We start from the raw sequence: 22,723 nt of genomic DNA, 5'->3' as shown, positions 1-22,723 counted from the left end.
CCAGCAACACAGTTTCATCTCCAAGTTATTAAGACCAAATTAGAAGAGCAGATATAGGGGCATCTGGGTGGCTCAGTCGGTTGAGCACCTGCCTTCTGCTCAGGTCATGATCCCAGGGTCCTCAGACAGAGTCCTGTATCGGGCTCCCTGCTCAGCAGGGAGTCGGCTACTCCCCCTGCCCCCCGGCCTGCTTGTGCTCTCTCTTGTACACGCTCTCTCTCAAATAAATAAATTTTTTAAAGATTGTATTTATTTATTTGACAGAGAGACACAGTGAGAGAGGGAACACAAGCAGGGACAGTGGCAGAGGGAGAAGCAGGGCTCCCTCAGAGCAGGAAGCCCAATCCAGAATCCTGGGATCACGACCCGAGCCAAGGGCAGATGCTTAATGACTGAGCCACCCAGGTGCCCCCGATAAATAAAATCTTAAAAAAAAAAAAAAAGCAGATTTATTACAAATGTATACAACCTATATAATTTAAAAGCATTTAGGGGTGGGGCTCCTGAGTGGCTCAGTCAGTTGGGCATCCAACTCTTGACTTCGGCTCGGGCTGTAATCCTGGGGCTGTGGGATTGAGCCCCACCGCAGGCTTTGCACGCAGAGGGGAGTCTGCTCCCCCTCCCCTGCTCACGCACCGTTGCACTCTCTCTCAAATAAATAAATTTTTTAAAAAGTGTTTAGGGGAGAGCCTGGGTGGCTCAGTGGATTAAAGCCTCTGCCTTCAGCTCAGGTCATGATCCCAGGGTCCTGGGATCGAGCCCTGCATCGGGCTCTCCACTTGGCAGGAAGCCTGCTTCCTCCTTTCTCTCTCTCTGCCTTCCTCTCTGCCTACTTGTGATCTCTGTCAAATAAAAAAAATAAAAATAAAAAATAAAAAAAGTGTTTAGGGGATCTTTGTATAAAATCCACTAAAGGAGACATCCACCTAGCTTTTAGGTCAGGGTCAACCATTTCTCTTTCCTTATCCTGCCCATCCTCATTCCTTCTGGTACCTCTATTTATATTGGGAACAAATCACTTCCTGTTTAGTCTGAGATTCTTTGAGGACTTCCTGTGCAAACAAGTGGCAAAAAAAGAACAGTGAGAATAAAATGTGCACAAAAGAAGGAACAAGCCCATGTGGGCTGGGGTCGGCATTATCTGTAATGAACATCCAAAGGCAAAGACAATCCAATCTTCACAGAGCTGGCTGATTCAGTCAGGAAGATGAATGCAATGGAAATGGATCCTGGGGTTCCAGAGAACCATGCCCTCCCCAAGGCCTACCCCTGTCCCTGTCCTGCTCCTCATGAAATCAGCCACACAGTCTCTCAGGTTGCAGGGAGTGGCTGCCCCTATCTCTAGGCTCTGACCCAGACTTTTCACCAAAGAAGTAAGGAAAAGCAAATCGATGATTTATGATGTATCTTTACGTGAGATAATTTAACCAATCTAGACTCTAGACTCGGGCATCTTCTACTTAGAAGAAGTACAACAGAAAGAATTTAAGGGTTGACATCTTTTTTTTTTTTTTAAAGATTTTATTTATTATTTGACAGACAGAGATCACAAGTAGGCAGAGAGAAAGAGGAGGAAGCAGGCTCCCCGCGGAGTGGAGAGCCTGATGTGGGGCTCGATCCCAGAACTCTGGGATCATAACCTGAGCCGAAGGCAGAGGCTTTAACCCACTGAGCCACCCAGGCGCCCCAAGGGTTGACATCTTAACAGACCTGGGTTTGAATCCTGAGAGACAAGTCCTGTGACTCTGGGCAAGTGACTTAGCATTCAGGGACAGCACCTCCTCACAATGGGGTCTGAGGGTGAAATGTGTGGGACCTGGCTCAGGGCCTAGCAGACAGCAGCCATCCAATAATTTGAGGAAAGAGAGGGGGGAGTGCTTCTGTTGTCATACATTGTTGCAACCGGATAACCATGAGTCAAGCTATGATCTCCTTTAAAAATGCCATTCAGGGGGCACCTGGGTGGCTCAGGGGGGTTAAGCCTCTGCCTTCAGCTCAGGTCATGATCTCAGGGTCCTGGGATCGAGCCCCGCATCAGGCTCTCTGCTCAGCAGGGAGCCTGCTTCCTCCTTTCTCTCTGCCTGCCTCTCTGCCTACTTGTGATCTCTCTGTCAAATAAATAAATAAAACCTTTAAAAAAAAAAATGCCGTTCAGTTTAAATTATTAGCTCCAGAATCTGCATATACAAGGAAGCCTGTCTGGATTTCAGCGACATTCTTTTTTATCAATCTCAGTCCTGCAGAATTCGCCTGTCGAAACTAACACAACAGCACTGTGCTTCAGTAAAACTGATGCTTCCAAATAAACTGTTAAAGAGATTAAAAAATGGAACTTTAAGAGAAGCTACAAGGAAACAGCTCTTCTAATCACCATTAAGGCCTTCTAACCAGAGTTCTAGTAAACAGGTAGTAAATTTTAATCTTGTACTTCCTCTACCTTCTCAATACTACGACAAGATGAGGTGTGTTCTAACAATCTAAGTTAGCTAGAAAATTTACCCTCCATCAACTGAGGACTACGCAACTGGACCTCTGCTTATGTTCTTTAGATTTCATTCCAGATTCAAAACAGATCTGTTTTAAGAACCCCATTTTACAGATGAAGGAGCTGAGTCCTGAAAAAATTCAGTTACTTGCCCGAGTCAGTTCTAACTCCAAAACCCGTGCTCTGAGTCACTGTGATTCGCTGCCTTCCTCTGAAAGGTCCCAGGAGAGACAGAATGAGTAAATGGATAACAGAATAAATGATTAAGAGTACACTGACAACCTGGAGCATTTCTAAGGTAATAAAGACCCACTCACATAAAATCCCGGGGATCTTTAAGCTGGAAAAGGAAAGAGAGAAAACTATGCCGTTATTTCAAATAGCTATAGGACTATCCATTGAAAGACATCATTTTATATGGTCCCAAAGGGTTATGCTGGGAGAGATAAGAGGAGAACATAGGCAATTTTGACCAATATAAAGAGAAATTTAAAAAAAAAAATCCCCAGCTGTTCAAAAAGGAAGGGATACTCAAAGCAGAGACCGAACTCCCTGCCATACCCATTGTCAAGGAGATCCTGCCGTGGAAGGCTGAACTGGACAACTGCCCTTATCCCCCTCACCCCAAAGAATCCAAGATCTAGTTCAGTGCCTTTATTTATTCAGTGTACAAAATGCGGGAACGAGAGTAAGCTGTGGCAACAGCACCAACTCCCCTTGCTAAAGGACATGGATTCTCTCATATTTAAACTGTGATTTATCGAATGTCCAAACACCTCCGAGAAGTAACTGAGGGCTCCGTAGGGTGTCACAAAATCAGGATGGGAATTCTTGCACAACTAGTTCTAAACCCTTCTAGTAAGGACATCAGACATCGTGGTGCACACGAAGAGGTGGACCAGATTGCTGATATAACAAGCAACACATCAGGCACCTGAAGGGTTACTGGGCACATGTCAGATGGAAACGCCACTCTTTTGAGTGGCCTGCCAGCTGTCTCAGTCCCCGGTCAGACATGGGTCGCTCATTATGGAGTCCCTACGGCACTCAGAGCAGCAGGCCCCTGGAGAGGAGAAAGTAATACCATCCCAACATCAATCTTCTTTTGAGGGCACTCACATAGCAGGCTGAATGGAAAAAGGCATCTAGCCAGAGGAAAGCAAACCCTGAGAATAATCGACACATCTGCGGCTCTCAGTTGAGTCTTACTGGGTCGGAAACGGAAACTGGTGATTAACTAGGAGTGGCCCCGTGCAGGACACTGCTAGGTGCTCTGAACAATTATCTGAAACCTCACCACCATCTTCTAGGTAAGGGTTATCAGCACCATTTTGCCGGCAAGAAAATGGGCTCAGATTCACACCCAGCGCTGAGAGCCAGGACCCAGGGCCTAGTGATCTATGAACACCAAAGCCCCTCTCTGCCCAATGAGAACTCCACAATGGGATGCCATGACCAAAACAAAGCGCTGGGTCAGTCTGAGCACCTTCATCTGTCTGTTTGAATAGATACATTTTTTGAATGAGTAACATAGTCCATTGTTCTTTACTTCAATTTCCTCAAAAACATGCCTGATTCTTAGTCCTGGTAATACCCAGGTGGCAAAGGAAACAAAGAAATGAACCAAGAGTTTACACCAGTGTGGCACTGCAAAGAAACAGTGACGAACTTGCCGCTGGCCCCTTGGCTTCTGAAACAAGGAAAGAGCATCAAGGGAAACTCCCAACTTTGTCGGACTCGGAAAACATCTGTCACCTGCTTGTGGGGTGGTAAGCCCACTCCATGGCCCCTCCGAGTCCACAGAGGCAAGAAAAAGGTTAGGAAGCCAGCCAAAGAATGAGAAGCTTCCATCAGGCTGCAAGATGACTGGGTTCCAGGGCCTGATATGCAGAAGGCACTCATTATATTTCCTGAACAAAAACAAGTTTCCAATAATGCACAGGGCCAATATTTCTTTATATTTTTTAAATTTTAGCTGAGATGAGGACGATCTCTGTGTGTACAGAGGCTTTTTCTTCTCCTAACATAGTGCTGCCCTTCTGAAGACATGAGGAGGTGAGGCTCAGAAGGTCTTATTCCTACCGACAGTACACCCCAGACTCCCTTTAAGGAAAAAAAACAGCTGAAGTGATCGATTCCCTACATCACTGTGTGGGCACTGAATAAAGGACAGTCATTTCTGTACACATACAACTATGTTCCTGCTGGAGTCAGTTCCTAGAGAGCAAGGGTCTTAGCATTTTTCTTTTTTAATGAATTATGCCCGAGGTCACACAGCAAACTAGTAGAAGAGCTAATACTGCAGTCAGAGTCATCTCCCACCCTCAACTAACTTACAATCCAGTCAGTGAAAGAAGAGATATATCCCTACCAAATGAAGCCCATCTAGATACAACTGAGCCAAAAAGAAAAGAGAGTCTCCCAAGACTCCAGTGGGGAGGTCAGCCATTCTTTCTGGATAAAGAACATTCTATCTTCCATGGGAATAGCAGGTAGTTATTTAGTGACCCTAAGCTGACAACCTCAAATACTCTCCTGGTCTCTATAAAATACCTTCAATACATATAAAATTACTTATCTAGACTTTAGAGTCCGAAAATATGATCACTACCGTTGTACCACCTAGCACAGTCTTTTAAATGCTTGGTAACCCATCTAATGAAGGAAATAAAAAAGAGAACAGAACACAGGCTCTCAGAGTCTTTTTTGTTTGTTTTTTTTAAGGACAAATGTCAGGGACCTGGGTGGCTCAGTTGGTTAGGTGTCTGCTTTCGAATCAGGTCATGATCCCAGGGTCCTGGGGCTGAGTCCCGCATCAGGCTCTCTGCTCAGCAGGGAGTCTGCTTCTCCCTTTACCCTTCCCCCCTGCTCATGATCTCTCTCTCACTCTCAAATAAATAAAATCTTTTTTTTAAAAAACATTTTATTTATTTATGACAGGGATAGCAAGAGAGGGAACACAAGCACAGGGGAACTGGAGAGAGAGAACCAGGCTCCCTGCTGAGCAGGGAGCCCAATGCCAGGCTCGATCCCAGGATCCTGGGATCATGACCTGAGCCGAAGGCAGATGCTTAACAACTGCACCACCCAGGTGCCCCAATAAAATCTTTAATAAAGGACGAATGCCATATACTGAATGTAGTCTGGAACAGGGACGGTGTCCTCTGAATGAGGACAATTTTCCCTCTCTAGAGTGATTTTTAGCAAAGCCCTAGAGAGAGAGACACACACACACACACACACACACACACACACACACACACACACGTACACACACATACAGGCATGCCCGCAGTTTGCCAAGTTGTGTAGTGGGAGACCTGGGCTGAACATAAGTGGTAGGAGTCAGAAAAACCAAAAGATACACTACATTACTATAGGTTCCCCACAAAGCACCTTCTTGCATTCTATATTCAACATTCCAGCTTTCTGATTAGCAACGATTCTCTCATAATTTCCAACAGATCTTCAAAAGAACCTTTTCAATCAAGTTTCTCACTCATGCCCTAAATATATTCTTGGTTAACTGGTGCTCCCCCTTCTGGCTCTGCAAAAAAAAAATCTAAGCCCAAGTTTAAGAGAAAACCTGATGGCGTTCTTATTCTCACTGGCAAAGCCCGTTATGAAAGCACAGATGCTTACTAGACTTGGGCTCCGTCATGCTGGCAGTCAGTATTATGACCCAGTCACCCACTGTCTTGGAGCATCTTTATTTAGGGATAGAAGAGGAAGTAGCAAAAAGTCTCGGCCTTACTAGCATCCCTAATCCTCTGCCATGATGGAAGAAGAAAGACGTGTCATCCCCTCACAGGCCCCAAATAAAGTGAGACCACAGCTTTTTTGCTCTAGAAAGGTGTGAAGTCTGGCAAATCTGGGTCACTCCCTGCCGCTGTCTCAGACTGAACAGCCAGTGCGACAGGGGGCTAACTAGAAAGGAGGGCCCACTAGTTCTAGGAAAGTTTTTTACACACATCCTGCCTGACCCGACACACACTGGATTTGGACTTCTCAGAGTTCTAGGTCAGTTTTTACCTGCTTGCCTCCTCTCAAATACTGAATCAAATGCATTCAGAAGACTTTCTCAATGGAAATGGAGGTGATTCTTCACTCCAGCTGAAATACTTTGCATTCCTACCAAGAGATTTCAGTATCACTAGGTGGTGGACAAGAACAAGTTGGTTCAGTGATGATCAGAGCAATTCTCTGCTCTTTGAAAAATAGATTTGGGTTGCCTATTGTAGTTTTTTTTTTTTTTTTTTTAGGAACAGGTGTGCTATAAGCTAAGGCCCATAGTTAAAGATAGTCTATTTTTGTCACCAAAAACACACTACAGCAGCTCTTCAGGCTTAAAATAAACCGAGAAAATGCGTGACACCAGTTCAAAACAATTTCTCAAAGTTCCAGAGGCTATTTCAGTGTCGCCAAGCCTTTTTTGTCCTCTAGTCAACTAGACTCTGCAGCCAGAAACAAACAGCACCATGCCTTTCTTAGAGGGTAGTGTGGGGAAATGGATTTTTTTAGATAATAATCACAGTCCTTTGAAATGAACAAATTAACTAGACTGATTGGTCCAAATGTGTGCATGGCTGTTACATACTACCGTCTTCCTTGCAGGCCCGACTCTCAGAGCCCTCTGGAAGTGGAAGTCAGAAAAGCGGCTTCAAAAATCTCCACTCCGGGGCGCCTGGGTGGCTCAGTGGGTTAAAGCCTCTGCCTTCAGCTCAGGTCATGATCCCAGGGTCCTGGGATCAAGCCCCACATCGGGCTCTCTGCTCAGCAGGGAGCCTGCTTCCCCCCCCTCTCTGCCTGCCTCTCTGCCTGCTTGTCATCTCTGTCAAATAAATAAATAAAATCTTTAAAAAAAAAAAAATCTCCACTCCTCTGTCTAGCAACTACACAACGTGGGCGGTGGCAACCGACAATGCCAGGTACTGGGCCCGGCTCACTCTAAGTACGTAGTACACTGAGGGAAGTGTAAGACCCTTCCCATGGTATTCACAGCCCTCGCTCTCTGCAGTAGCCCCTCTAGGTTCCATACCGTTTTCTCAAGAGCTCTCCCCACGAAACCTCCATCTTCACTGCCTTTGTCCTCCTCACCCCGTAAGTCTCAGTTCAGATACTCGTTCCATGAGGACCTTTCCCAGCTACCCTGGTGAAGTTAAAAACCCCTCACTCTACAAGGCCTTAGTACCCTGCACCTCCGATCTGGCAGTATCCAAAATGCATGTCAGCACATGTTTAAAATCCATCATCCCTTTGATGGTACACCAGATGAACACAGCCACCACACACACACACACACACACACACACACACACACACAGTGCTCAGCACAAAGCCAGGTGCACAGGTGCTCACTAAATCATGTGCACTGAATGCCTCTTTCCAAAAATGAATGGATGAGCATACGTTTTGGGGGCAAAAGTATTTCTTTTAAAAGATAACAATTCTTTCAGGAATCAGAAAGTCCAAGGTCAAGTAGGCACCCCCAACCCCATTTGTAAGACCACAGCATTTATATGGCCTTATAGCTCACTGAGTAGGGCCAGCCCCTTCCGAAGCACACACTGAGAGTCTTTCCTGAGCAGGTTACAAAGAGCTCATACTTCATACCATTCAGCTTGTCTGTCAAAATGCAACATCCCTCCCTGGGGAGCTAGCAGTCCAATTCCCCAGCTGGTTTTTATTCACACTAGAAACTAACTCCGTTCTCGGCCTCACAAAATGAGAGCTGTGTCCACACAAAGCCACAACAACCAGCCAATTCACTGAATCCAATGAAATAAGCCAATTCACTTGGGGGGTAGGGGGGAGACACAAACTGTCAAACTGGTTACTTGGTGCCTTATAGACCAAACAATGCGTGATTGAATTGGTTTGCTTTTCAATAGGTTGTCTTGTCATGTGGTAGCTACAGTGAGTGAAAGATTTTCTTTATCATTCTGTTTGTCTTCTTTTTTTTCCCAACACAAAGATAAGAGCACATCAGATAGAAGAGTGAATAGCCAATAACGTCCTCTCTTTAAATCCGTGGTCAAACACACTAAATTCAGCAACTCGAGCTACCCAAAAGGCACATTTTGTGGAGCAAGATTCCCCAGGCTGTTTTTTTGGTTTTAAAATGAGACCCTGCCGGTCCTGATCTCATCTTTGCAAACGCATGGTATACTGAGAGACAGAGACCATGTGCAACACCAACTCTTTCCAGACAAAGCATCTATTCATGGGCCCCACTGAAGTGCAATCGTAGATTTTCAATTTCATTCAGCTGAGTGCGGAAGGCTCCCACTATGAGGGTGGGTTGCTAAATGGTTCAGCTGGGAAAAGGACCCAGAATGACAGTCAGCTTTACAGTCTGCACTTTCATTAACAGAAATGAAAGCGATTCCCTCACACTCCGACTCTAGTTTGACAGTAAAGAGCTAATCTAGCAAGTCAGTCAAGGGAGCCGGACGATTTCTCTTTCTCCACATCACACTGGTACCCAGAGCATAGCTTTTTGTTGTCGTCGTTCGGGCTGTTGCTAGGGTAAGTGCCGAAAAAGCTCAGTAACACACAGGGTTAAAACTTACACAAAAGGGAGGGACAATGCTGGACCCCCAGGCCCTCGGCTAGGCCAGACCAGCACTCTCTTCTCCTTGAAGACAACAGGCCCGTTTTTACCTTCAGGCCTTTCCTTGCCTCTGTGGCTTCAGTCCTACTCACAACTCACTCTTCGAACCGTTAAACACCAACCCCGCCGTGCCTACCACCTGCCCAGGCTGCAGGCCCTCAGTGTCACATGTGCACCACCTCACTCCGCTTCTCACAGCCGTCTGAGGAAGGCGCCACAGTGTTCTCTCTTTCTGCCCAAGGGATATGGAGAAGTGGATCCTGTGCCCCAGTCCCAGTGAGGGAGCAGAGGAGTTGGGATTGGACTTTAGCCCCTGCCCCAGAACCCGAGTCCCTAATCACTCCACACTGCAGCTCGCTCCTGAACCGCCCGGCCTGGGCCTGGGATTTCTGCTCTGCCCCAACACAGTGCCCCCTGGGCAGACCACCTGTTTTCAGTAGTTATGTAGATTTTGCTGCCTCAACTGGGAGCTCCGGTCTGGGCAAGAAGGATCTGTGCCATTTCCCCAGTGGTGTCTGGCATGCAGGAGGCACTAAGTGTGTTTTCCATTACCTTCCATTACCAACTGGCTCCCTGCTCACTTCAAATAAATACTGTGTTGCTTTGTCATGCCAATAAAAATCAAAGGCCAAATCCTTGGCTTGGCATTCTCTGCCCCATGGTATCTTGCTTTTCCAGTAAAACAAGTGTCAGTCTGCTTTCTTAAGGCAGCAATTTTAATAGGAGGTTCTCCCCAGTGGGGAAGAGAATAAAGGCTCTGCTTATCTGTGCATTAGGATGACAAAGCAGCTACACTCATTTCAAAGCACCATTTTCCAAGGCAGGAAAAGACAATTTCACCTTTTACTCACACTTTCCAAAGGATACTCCTGAACCGACTTCTGGCAAGCTATTGACTTCTGGCATGCTATTGCTCTTGGGCCAGAGGTAGCATTTTTATTTGACTTGAAGAGGTGTGGCCCGCATAACTAACAGAGGGGAAGTCGATCATTTCTTGCATGCTGACCCAGCAACCCAGAGTAAGGAAGTTCTAGGTTAGGAAGTGGCTCTTTAAAAACATGGACACCAGCTGCTTTCTGCTGAGCCCACCATGTGTGCTCTTTAAAGCACGGCTTGTTTGGAAATGTGTCTTAAAAGCATCACTTCAACAAGTATTAAAAATGTAGCTAGAAGCCAGAAAATCAGTTATAATTCAGTGTGCTATTATGCCGCCCTCCTAATTCCCAGGTGCGCAAACACCCCCACAAATTAAGACTATCAGCATTTAGATAAGCTATTCTGGTAACAGTCTTCATCAGGAGTGGAGGAAGAGAAGAAAGTCAAAACGTTCAAAATGTTTGGATTCCGGTATTGTTAAACAGGGGAGCTCTGAGGAAATACAGGGGGCAGGTGAGGCTACTTTCTGACTTCCTAAGTAAGAACTGTTTTCCATGGGTCTGCCCACTACTAACCCTCACAGAACAAAATACTAAAGGCAGGCGAAGGAATCCAAGTGGAAAAACAAAACAAGGGGAAATCAAATGCCTATGATACTTACTAATGTTCAATTCAGAGGGGTAGAGGAGCAGAACACAGAATGCGCCCTGCCCTCTCTGAAACTATACTGGTAAGAAAATTCTGGACGCTCCAGCCAGCGGTAATTGGGGAGCACCATGGATGCTCTCAGGGAACACAGAGTGAATACATTCTTCTTGGGAGGCCATGGCACCATGTTCCTCCACCTCCTAGGGCCTTCTTAACCATTAAGAGCTGAAGAACTAGCCTTCAGGTGATCTTTTACAACAGAACTGTCAAGTCTTAAAACAGCCTGGACTCCAGATCCTTCTGATTTGGTATATCTTGTAATAACACTAGCTTTTGGCAAGCTTTCTTCCAAAGATCCCTGACACGTTTTCAGACAAGTCACTTTGTTTTCTGCTGTTTCCTGGTCAGGAGAGGATGAGATGTTTCAATGCAAAGAAATCATTCTGTATAACCCAACGCTGGTTGTTAGCTATCACGTAACACAGTCCTGTTGTCGGGTCTCACCAAGATGTCTTTCTCTGAAAAACAAAGTACTTCCCTCTAGTCTAAAAAGGCGGGAGGGGCACCTGGGTGGCTCAGTCGTTAAGCATCTGCCTTCAGCTCAGGTCATGATCCCAGGGTCCTAGGACTGAGTCCCACATCGGGCTCCCTGCTCAGCCAGAAGCCTGCTTCTCTCTCTCCCACTCCCCCGCTTGTGTTCCCTCTCTTGCTGTCTCTGTCAAAATAAACAAACAAAATCTTAAAAAAATAAAAAATAAAAAAATAAAAAGGGGGGGAAAAAGAAACATTGGGAAATACCTGTTCTGTCTCAAAGCCTAAGCCCAGGGCAACAGGGCACTCTACTCTGTACACGGCAATTCTACACAAGATAAAGAGGTTTTCTCTGCTGCTGCATTTGGGACTGTTCCCCCTACATCTGACGGCAGGTCTCACACTCAGATGTGTGGTTTACTTTCTGCCCGTCCTGCTTTGGTTGGTCCCTAAATCAAATCTGAAGCCATCACTGACAGCAGCAGCATCTCACTCAAAGTAATGCGGCTGGAGGGTACTCCAATTTTACAAAGAGGGGACACATTTATTATTTTGTGGGGGGGCGGTAGACAGGTTTATAACTTGCAGTGGCAAGGTTCTTACTTTTCATTTATGTAAGGCCCTTCATTGATTTGTGTGCAAATAAAATCATCATCCAATTTTTCCTAATCTAAAATGGCAGCAACCTGGGCCGCCTGGGAGGCTCAGTCAGTTAAGTGTCTGCCTTCGGCTCAGGTCATGGTCTCAGGGTCCCGGGATGGAGCCCCGTGTCAGGCTCCCTGCTCAGCGGTGAGCCTGCTTCTCCCTCTTCCTCTGCCCCTACCCCCAACCCCCTGCTTGTGCTCTCTCTCAAATAAATAAAATCTTAAAAAAAGAAAAAGAAAAGAAAATGCAGCAACCTTTACAGGTCAGTGAGAGGAAGAAGGAGCTTTTATGAGTCGTACGGTTGAATGTTTACTTAGCAGTTGGAGAATGAAGCTGCAATTTTAGATTTTGGTGTTTGCATAAAGGAAGAACAAGCATGTCGTCACTGGCCTGGCTACTTGTCAGGATACCGGCAAGCTCTACACGATCTCCTCACTTTGGTAATTACCTAACTATTGTTTTGGACAAAGACAACTCAAACTCAAGCTGTGTGTCTAAGGTCCTCACTACTTGCGAGCTGCTAGGAGTAGCAATCTGACACACTGCTTATTTCATGCTAAGTCAGGGAGTAAATACACACACAGACTAATTTCTTTTTTACCGGAATAAGCCGTCCTTGAAAAATCATCATCACCATCATCCATCAGCTCTCACTGAGACACTGTGTGAACCACTGCCGTGACTCATTCTTCAACTGGCGTCTTACCTTAGTGTTCCTCCTCAGACTGCGAAGAATATTCCTCCGCCTTGGATCTTCGTCTGTCTCATAGGGAATGACGGCATTGTCCCCTTTATAACCTTGAGATGCCTGATCCTCCTCTTTCTTCCGGATGGGCCCCAGCTCGTCGTCGCTCCCCACACTGAAGCTGGTCCGGTAACGGGCAAACCTCCCCAGCCGGCTGCATCTCGCCCGGTACAGCACGGGCTTGCTCACGACGGAGACCTTGCGGCCACGCTCTAGAGAGCTGGTGTCCATTTCACTGTCAGAGCCATTGCCACTGCCGTTGGACTGGGCTTTGTTGATATTCCGAATGGTGATGATTTTGCCTTGGGTGCTGTCATGGGGCACTGAGTATATGTTTTCTTCTTCATTCCTTGGCTTGACCACAGCATCCATGGGTTCGGCATAATCAGAAGGATCAAACCCATCTGGAGGTAGCCAGGTGCTAGAGGACACAGACTTCCTCTGTCCATCTCTATGGCCTTGGTCTAAATAAGACAGATCCCCCTTTGCGATATCAAAATGCACGGGAGGCTTTGGCTTGACGGGTGGAGGTACTTTGTTGTTCAGTTTACTCTCAAAATTACTCATGATGAAAGAAAGCCCATCATTTCCCTCCAGTTCCATTGAGAGCTTAGAATGGTCTTTGGACAGAGAGGGCAGTGATGTGTCTTCTCGAAACAAGCTATAAGAAGGGGGCTCGATATCCTCTTCTGAATCCTGCAGGTTTGAGTTGCAGAGTGGAGAGCCCGCTCGGGGGGAGTTAAACACCTCTTCCGTGGTGCTACAGGCCTCGGCAGCGTTATCGTACATGTGAGTAGCCTCGATTATGTTCTTTTTATCCACCACATCTTTAAAAAATGGGTGGAAGAGCTCAAGTTTATGCTGGGGTTGGCTACAGGGGATGCTTGTGAACCTTCCGTCGATTTCTTGAGCAATCTCCTCTCCCTCACTCAGCTGTTCCCGACTTAAGTCATTGTCCAGGACATCTCCAGTGCCGTCAGCAAGTGCGACCAGCTGAATGGGGATAATATCCTGCACTTCACAAAGAAAGGCACGTAACATAGCCAAGGAGGCCTTACGTTTGGCTGAATAAAAAACAATGTACCCATGGACCAACCGGCTTTTTCTGATGCTAAATGAGGAATGGTACGAAAGAACAGACAGTTCGATGCGCTTCTTGTGGAGTCCGATTGGTAGTTCAAGTAAAACAGAGTTGTTGCTTCCACAATGGGAAGACTTACAGGTTTGGGACTGAAGGACAGGAAAGAGTATGTCATCTGCACTGAAAGGGTCTCCACACATCAGACACATGACAATTCGCAGGTCGACGTCAGCCAGATCTTTGATGCTTGCAGTAGAACTGACCAGGTTTAAGTTACGCTTGGAGTCCAGGAGTCCTTTCAAAACTTGACTGATTTGCTTTTCATTAATGTTGCGTCCATAACCAATGCCAGCAGAAGCAGGGTCGAGAAAGACACACTGCAGTTTGCTGGCAATCTGCTGACCTTGTTGTATTAAGCTATGCAGGGTCTCTCCACTGGTATCTCCTCTCTTGTTAACCAAGATTAGTGTCAGGGGGAGATGGACTAAATGATTATCTCGCCTGCCGAGTGTGGACTCTCTACTCTTCTCTATACTCTCCACCACATAGGATAGCGATTCCTTTGAATTGTAAAGGCAGAGACAGCCATGGGGCTGAAATGTTGGCGTCTGGAAAGAGTTCACAGGAAGCCTGACATTCCCTTCTATCGGCCTCAGGGAAAGCTCATACATTTTACCATCTATCACATACTTGTCATCATTTGTACAGAGAGCTCGAATCTCATTGGCCAACTCACGTGCGAGGCCATCTTTGCCCAAGATAACCAAGTTGATCCTATCAATGTTGGGGTCAGAGAGTGAATTTTTCTGATTCCGGTCAGACGGCCGGATAAACCGAGAACAAATCAAATGCTCGATCTTCGCATCCACACAAGCTGGGCAGCTAGGGCATGTCTCCTTGGTTGGGTGATACACAAAATGAATGTGCTTCAGGATAAGGGCATCGCGCTCTGCTTGGAGCTTCTGCAATGCTTTAAATCGCTGTTCCTCCCCCAGAACATCCTGAATGACTCCCATCTTCTCCTTGCTGGGCTTAGCATCCAGCTCCAGCTCATAAAACAATTCTGAATATTCCAAAAGCAGCTCCTGAAACTCTTCCTTTGCTTTGTCTATAATTTGCTTTTGGTGTTTGCCATAAATATCCATGTATACAGATTCTTCCAGCCACTGGTAGAAATCTTCATTCATAATAAAACTACGGGCCTCTTCCCAAGGCTTTCCAGGAGTTATGAAGGGAGAGGTCTCCAGGTTTTCTTTAAATGCCCTTCTCATCTCAGCTCTTTTCCTCTCGTTCCGCAGTTTCTCTAAGTGGGCCTCGTACAGCTGCTCGGCAGGGACAGTATCCATCAAGTCAAAGGGAATCCGTTCATTCTCCATGTTGTCAATGTGGCTGGTGGCATCCCACGGAGTCTCTTCAAGCACAACAAACCACTTCAGGAATTCTGGCTTGGTCTCCAAGAGCTTTTTGGTTTTTATGCAGCTTAGGTGGTCGATTTCATCGAGATTGGGTATAAGAGCTTCAAAAGCTAACGGCAGGGCTGCCAGGTACAACTTTCTCCTGCGCTCAATGTGCTCGTGCTTGAGGCGGTGGATGTGCTGGAGAAATAGCTTCTTGGCTTTCTGAGTCCCTTCCAGGTAGACATAGTCCTGGTACTCGGGAGAGGCCTGCATCTTTCGGCTGACGCTCAGCCAGTTCTCGTTATGGTTCTTCACAATACGACTCACCAGCCACTCATACTTGTCTTTTGCTGTAGCTATCTGCTGACTCTGCTGCTTGAGAGCCTCAAAATAAGGAATGATTTTCGTCTTTCCCCGACTTTTGTCAATGAGTTGCACTAAGGTGCTGAAAGCCAAGTCCACGTTTACATTGGATCTTGCGGAGGTCTCCACGACCTGGAGGTTCTTTTTGCTTAAGGCAAAAGTATGTGCATCTCTAATGTACCGCTCAACACCCTCATCACACTTCGTCAGGACCACCACTATGGGCTTTTTTGTTTTTGCAAGCTGATTGTAGAGATTGGACACAAACTTGAGCTGGTCATCAAAGTTCCTATTCATGCCCCTGCTAACATCAATACCAAGAAGAAAACCATCAATCAGCAGCTTTCCATCTGGCATCTGTTTCTGCTCAAAGTCCTGCTCCAGCCCCAGCTGGTCAGTGCAAAAGTACATGAGTTTTTCAGCTGATGCGAGCTTGGTTGCTGCCGCTCTCTTGATATAGGGCTGCAGGGCCGTGCTTCGATGAGGTTGAAAAGTCTGATCATCGATGAACTCAGTCTGCTCCACAATGTGCATCTTACATTCCACACAATCCTCCAGGGAACGGCTAACTTCTCCCCAGTAGAGAAAGTGGTCATTATTGACCACTCGCCCACCAAAGTCACTGGTGCTGAGGACGGAGGTATGGTCCAAGTGAAACTCATCAGCACTTGGGCGCACGAAGCGGTTGCACAGACAAGACTTCCCAATGCCACACTGGCCCTTCTCCTTCTCCGTCCCAGACAATCCCACCACACTGATGTTGTAGGTGGGAATGCGGACATCTTGCTTTCTTGCCATCATCATCGTCGACACATCCTGCCACAATCACCCACTTCCAAGATCAGATTAGTGTTTTCCAGTGGACCTGATGGCTTCCCCACATTATTAGTGGGGGCCGGCTGCCCATGCAGCAAGACTGTCAGGTCCCATAGTGTTTGTATACCAGTGCGAGGTCAGTTTTCACCACTTCTCATCGCCAAATAGTAAACATTTCTTCCTAGATGGGGGAGAGAAAAAGAAAACCCATCAGCACTGTCATTTTAGAACCCAATTTTAATCACTGAACTACAGCAAAAGCCAGTTTTCTTGTTCAACAAATACTTAAGAGTAAACCTCAAATGTGCCAGGCCTTATGCTGAGAGAAGATGTAAGAGTACGACTGACATCTCTGTGCCCTCAGGAGGTACAATACATCTAACAGAGGAAGACATAGAGTCAAGCAGGGTGCTGAGTGCTCAAACAAGGGCCTGAGGGCTCCTCCAACAAGTGGCTGATTCCAGGGCTAGAGCAGAGTTGGTACAAGATGAGCCTGGAACATCCTGTTATGCAAGAAAGGAAAGAAGTCCTAGAAAAAAATGACAGGGCCCCTCACAAAGACACAGGAGCCAGGCGGGTCTCCTACTGGAAAAATCTGGCACAATTTGAGCACGAAAATCATTAAATACAGTAACGAATTATAACTCACTGCACAAAGCAGGAACTGGAGTTCATACTACTGGAACAGAAAAAAAACATCACTCGATACTAAGGGTATTTGCACAGAACTGAGGTGTCTCCTGATATGCTACTTAACAGTTGCAAAGGGTGGGGGGCACCTGGGTGACTGAGTCATTAAGCATCTGCCTTCGGCGCAGGTCATAATATCACAGTTCTCTCCCACTCCCCCTGCTTGTGCTCCCTCTCTGTGTCTCTGTCAGATAAATAAATAAAATCTTAAAAAAAAAAAAAAGTTGCAAAGGGAAGAGGAACCAAAGAAGAAAAAAAACCCCACAATTATACAATAGAGAAACCAGGTTAACACTGTGGGTTATGAAAAATATCACCACCAAAGAGGGACAGAAGTATCCTGTGGTCCTCCAGATATGGTCCCCCCAAGAGGCTACATTACTATGCAGTGTGATGGCCTAAAATGCATCACCTCAACCTGATCACAGGGAAACATCAGATTAAAAAATGAGCAAGTTTCTATTAAGGGGGTGCGGTGGGGAAGTAGAGCATACTCTGTACTTTTCAAAAAATATCATGGTCATAATAGACAAAGAATGGCTAGGTAAACATTCCAGATCAAGAGAAGCTAAAGAGACGTCATAAGTAAAAGCAATTATCTGACCCTAAAATGAATTCTGCACCAGAATGGGAAATACAGGACATTACTAAGTCAATTAACAACACTGGACTATGAGCGGAGTAACAGATAAGAGTATCTTATTAATGTAAATTTAGGAAGTTGATAACTACCATGTGAGCAAATAGCCCTCCTCTTATGAAATACACACTGAAGTACTTGAGGGCCGGGGGGAGGCCATCATGTATGTGACTGGTCCTGAAAAAAACATGTATATATTGAGAGAAAGAACGCAAATGAGGTAAAAAGTTAACAACAGGTAAATGTGGACAAGATGCTCCTTTGTGCCATTTTAATTTTTGAAACTTCCTATAAATTTGTGGTTATTTCCAAATAAAAAGCTTTTTAAAAAAGGTGTGAGTAGGGGCACCTGAGTGGCTCAGTGGGTTAAAGCCTCTGCCTTCGGCTCAGGTCAAGATCCCAGGGTCCTGGGATGGAGCCCTGCATTGGGCTCTCTGCTCTCTGCCTGCCTCTCTGTCTCCTTGTGATCTCTGTCTGTCAAATAAATAAAATCTTAAAAAAAAAAAAAAAAAAAAAAGGTGTGAGTATGGAGTAGTTTCCATGACAAGGACATAAGTAAGCTCTGTCCTCAGCTTATGACACAGTGCTTGACACAAATATTAACTGAAGGAATGAGTAAGCGAGTATCTATGAGAGCATATTACAGAGTTCCCAAATCCAGCCTTTGATTGAGGAAAGCCTTTCTGGAAGAAGTTCCCCCTCAGGAAAAACCTCAAGTAGGGGAAGGCAACATGGAGATGCCTCTCTAGAGAAGAAAGCATGGTCCCTCAGGTGTGTGGGGGGCAGAGGTGGGTGAGAGTGTTGGCAAGTACACAGGGATCAGGTTAAGCCACTTTCAAAGAGTTTGGATTCTTTCCCAAAGGCTAGGGGAACCACAGAACATGGCTGAAAAGTGGCACCTTAAAAGACCTAAAGTTTGGGGCATCTGGGTGGCTCAGGTTGTTAAGTGCCTGTGTCTGGCTCAGGTCGTAGTCCCAGGGTCCTGGGATTGAGCCCTGAGCTGGGCTCCCAGCTCAGTGGGGAGTCTGCTTCTCCCTTTCTTCCTCCCCCCACTCGTTCTCTCTCTCTTGCTTGCTCTCTATCTCAAATAAATAAAAAATAAAGGACCTAAAGTGTAAAGGGCTGAAGTAACGAAATGTTACAGTAATGTCTTACAATGTCTTTAGCAACTTCCTGGTCCACACAAGTAAAACATGTAAGCTTTGGCTGTCTCTACACCAGTGGTCTTCTGGAAACTACTGTTTATACTGCACTGCTGTCTACTCACACATGCAAATACGACCATGCAACTGCCAAACCTGTAGCCAAATGAACACAGTCTCCTGAGATAACGCAGAATTCAAAATAAGGAGAACAATTTTCTTTTGAATCTCAGTCATGCCCGATAGGAGCCCAGCATTTCCACAACCTTAGTGTTTTTGTGAGCCTGTCTCACAGCCACAGGAAGTCAGACCCCCATACATTATTCTAAGAAGATGGGGAGATGAATAGAACAAGAAAGTTGTCCCCTATGATGATAACCTCAAAAGGTCACAGACCTTTTACAAACATCCCTATCTTCCTTTGATAATTCAGAAAGCCAAACCCTCCAAGGAAACAAAATGTGGCTAGATGTGGCAGGTACAAATTGTCTGATCATTTTCAAAAGAGAAATCTCAATGATAATAAGCAATCACCTCCAGATAACCTAATGGCAGGCTCCTAAAGAAGCCAAGTTCCAGACTTCAGCAGGGAACAAGCAGGTCTCTACGCGAAAGAGAAAAAAAACAACAACAATCCTTTCCCAACCTCCACTTCCCTAGGTGGGTGGTTACTTAGGTAAAATTATAAGATGCTTACACACATCCTTTGAAATACCCAAATAGCAAAGATTTGTACAAAATCAAAATGTTTTGCTTGTTACTTGTCGTACACATACACAGTTTTGTTTCAGCCCCCGAGGAGACTCAGGTTGAACAAAGCCCCCGAAAGGAATGTTGGAAGTTTAAGTCAAGTGTGCTTCCACAGCTGAGCCTTTCTCCACCAACTCCCCAACCCAGGGTCTGGCAGGACTCAAGGCCACCTACTTGACCAATCTTAAAATGCAACTTGGTAACAGGGGTCCCACTTCCAATGACTGCTGCAGGGAGCTGGCAAATCGTCCCACCTCTTCTCTGTAAAGTGGGTTGAATTATCTCTTCACAGAAATCTCAGGAAAATAAAACACCAACAACCCGCTCTTCAAAACCAAGAAATAAAGATAGCAGCTCAACTCTGAACTTAGCTAAAATGTATTCTCCACTCAACAATTTGTTCCCCCAATTTTTAAAAATATTTTTAAAAACTTTTTTGCAAGGGTGCCTGGGTGGCTCAGTAGCTTAAGCCTCTGCCTTTGGCTCAGGTCGTGGTCTCAGGGTCCTGGGATCAAGCCCCATGTCAGGCTCTCTGCTCCGAGGGGAGTCTGCTTCTCCCTCTCTCTCTCTGCCTGACTCTCTGCCTACTTGTGATCTCTGACTGTCAAGTAAAAAAAAGAAAAGAAAAAAAAAAAAAAGAAAAAAGAAAAAAATCAAGAAAAAAAATTTTTTTTTCAAGATTTTATTTGTTTAAGAGAGAGGGAAAGCAAGCGTATGCATACAAACAGCATGGAGGACAGAGGAAGAAGCAGGCTCCCCGCTGAGCAGGGAGCCCTACGTGGGCCTCCTCCATCCCTCCAGGATCCCAGGATCATGACCTGAACCAGAAACAGACACTTAACTGACTGAGCCCCACAGCTCCCCTGCCTCCAGTTTTTTAAAATGCACGGTATTCTGGGTAGCCCATTCAAGTCAAAGTCTCAGCAGTCTGAAGGGCATTGAAGTGAAGGAAGCAACGCTCTCAACTCTCAAGAATGAGATAAACTAATAAACTAAAAAAGCTACCAAAAAATGAGAATTAGTCGGCATGGGCATGGTTAATTTGGCGACACCTGGTAACTTTCCACTTGTTAGAAACCTAATCGGTTCCCTAGTACAAGTACACTCTTCTTACATGCCTGTCTTTGATGTCTGGATAATGCAGTTTTACTAGTTCCTCAATTGGACTGAATTACACAGTAAACAAAGACTGTTATAAATCTGAAAACACTGCAAACACTTGGTTTAAAGGAAATAACCATGAGTGCTTGGTCACAAACACGTTCAACTTTTCTAAGAGGCAGATTAAAAAAAAAAAAATAGCTGAGTCACAAAAATTTAATGATCTTAAGGCCACAAAGAAAGAGAAAATAGAAGACAAGGCATGTCCAAGACTTCGTAATATCTTTAGTTTAAATCTGAACAAGAACCAATGTTCTTAGTGGGTAACAAAGCTATTTAAACAGCAAAATCTGAATGTCCATTCTGATAACTTGCGAATATTAGTCCTTTTAAAACTAAAGAGTTACAGTGGAGGAGGAAAAGGATTCTGTAAACAGTCACTACTTTTATCTTTGAGCTCTTCAGAGCTAGTTTTATTAGAAAAAGTAAGCCCCAACATTTAGTAGTTTTACACCATAAGTGAACTCCCTCAGAAAACACTTCAGGAGTACCTTCAGCTCGTTACAAATATATGCCGCACTTACTACAACACAATGCCAACAGCTGAGAGCTTTTTCAGAACCTGTCACCAGGCTTCCAGAGCTGTTTATTTGACTTGCTTAACCACCATAGCAGCTCCCCAAAGAGGGCTCAACTGGAAGGTACGAGGGTGTTTTCTTTTTTAACACCTCTCCAAAACCCAGGGCAACATTCCCAAGATAGTACACATTTCACAGGACACAGACATGCCACTGTGACCCAGCATTACTATGACTGCTAGGGTTAATACTGCCAACAGCCCCATCAGGGGGTCTCACCCTCCCACCCCACCCCCACACTCCCAAGAGGAAATGTTTCTAGGCTCTGTGATCTGGAATGTCCCGTAAGACACAGATCCCCCACTATTACCCATAACCAAAACTACCATCTCCACCTCTGAGAACAGTCGACAAATTCTGAAAACGCATTTAGTTTCAAACAACCATGTACAGAATACCACCAAACTAGCAATACTGTATTATATAATAATAAAGGAAATAATTTCATAGGGAGTTGCTAGCAAAAAGTAAAATACTTGTTACCATAATTTTTCTTAATCCCAACAGAGAAGAGAATGGAAATATGCATTCTAACTAACAAAGCAAAGAGCATTTTCTAAACCTCCTTAATACCTCATACTTCTCAACACCTTAAATTTCTGAATGAGTTTTCAAAGCTATGAGTTACCATCAGCAGCTGGTTAAAATGTTTGCATTAAGCAAATACACAGTAAGACTCCTATCCACAGGAGAGAGGAAGAGCAAAAGGAGGGGATCTAACTGGGAAACATCTTCCCTATAAGAAAGACTCCAAAAGGAGAATTTTCTAGTGGAATAGATTTTTCCAAATGAACCAGAAGGATGGAATATAAAAACTCCAGTAAGAAGAAAACACAAATCTATGGTCTACTGAACCACTGAACTTGAACAAGATAGTCTTTCACAACTACAATGAGATGTCACATCATACCTGTGAGAATAACTGAAATAAAAAACATAAGAAACAAGTGTTGTTGAGGATATGGAGAAAAAGTAACCCTCTTGCACTGTTGGTGGGAATGCAAACTGGTGTGGCCATTGTGGAAAAACAGTACTGAGGTTCCTAAAAAAATTAAACACGGAAAATTTTCCTATGATCTAGGACTCACACTACTGGCTATTTACCCCCAAAATAAAAAAATAAAAACAACACTAATTCAAGGGATACATGCATCCCCATGTATAGTATTATTTAAAACAGCAAAATTACGGAAACACCCTAAGTGTCCATCAATAGATAAACGGATAAAAATATGTTGCGCGCGCGCGCACACACACACACACACACACACACACACACACACACACACACACACACACACACGATGGAATATTATTCAGCCATAAAAAAGAATGAAACCTTGCCATTTGCAACAAGATGGATAGAGCTAGAGAATGTAATGCTAAGCAAAATAAGTCAGCCAGAGAAGGGCAGATACCATATGATCTCATTCATATGTGCAATTTAAGAAACAAAAGAGCAAAGGAAAAAAAGAGAGAGACAAATCAAGAAACAGACTCTTAACCAGAGATCGAACTGAAGGTTACCAGGGACGAAGTGAGTGGGGGATATGGGAAATAGA

At 45.1% G+C, this 22,723-nt stretch overlaps 1 protein-coding gene across 2 annotated transcripts in view; it reads right to left on the bottom strand.

The window, feature by feature from the left end:
* The window catches only part of ARHGAP35 (Rho GTPase activating protein 35), a 124,329-nt gene that overhangs the window by 63,057 nt on the left and 38,549 nt on the right, over nt 1-22,723 (bottom strand). For both annotated transcript variants that reach the window (XM_045987575.1, XM_045987574.1), the window contains one exon: nt 12,505-16,381. In XM_045987575.1, coding sequence (XP_045843531.1) covers nt 12,505-16,188 — 3,684 coding nt within the window. In that variant the 5' untranslated portion in view covers nt 16,189-16,381. The remainder of the gene's footprint in view (nt 1-12,504; nt 16,382-22,723) is intronic.

Source organism: Meles meles, chromosome 19 (genome assembly GCF_922984935.1).
Source record: "Meles meles chromosome 19, mMelMel3.1 paternal haplotype, whole genome shotgun sequence".
Taxonomy (NCBI): Eukaryota; Metazoa; Chordata; class Mammalia; order Carnivora; family Mustelidae; genus Meles; species Meles meles.
The sequence above is the reverse complement of the archived record's forward strand: the minus strand, read 5'-3'. Positions and strand labels throughout refer to the sequence as shown.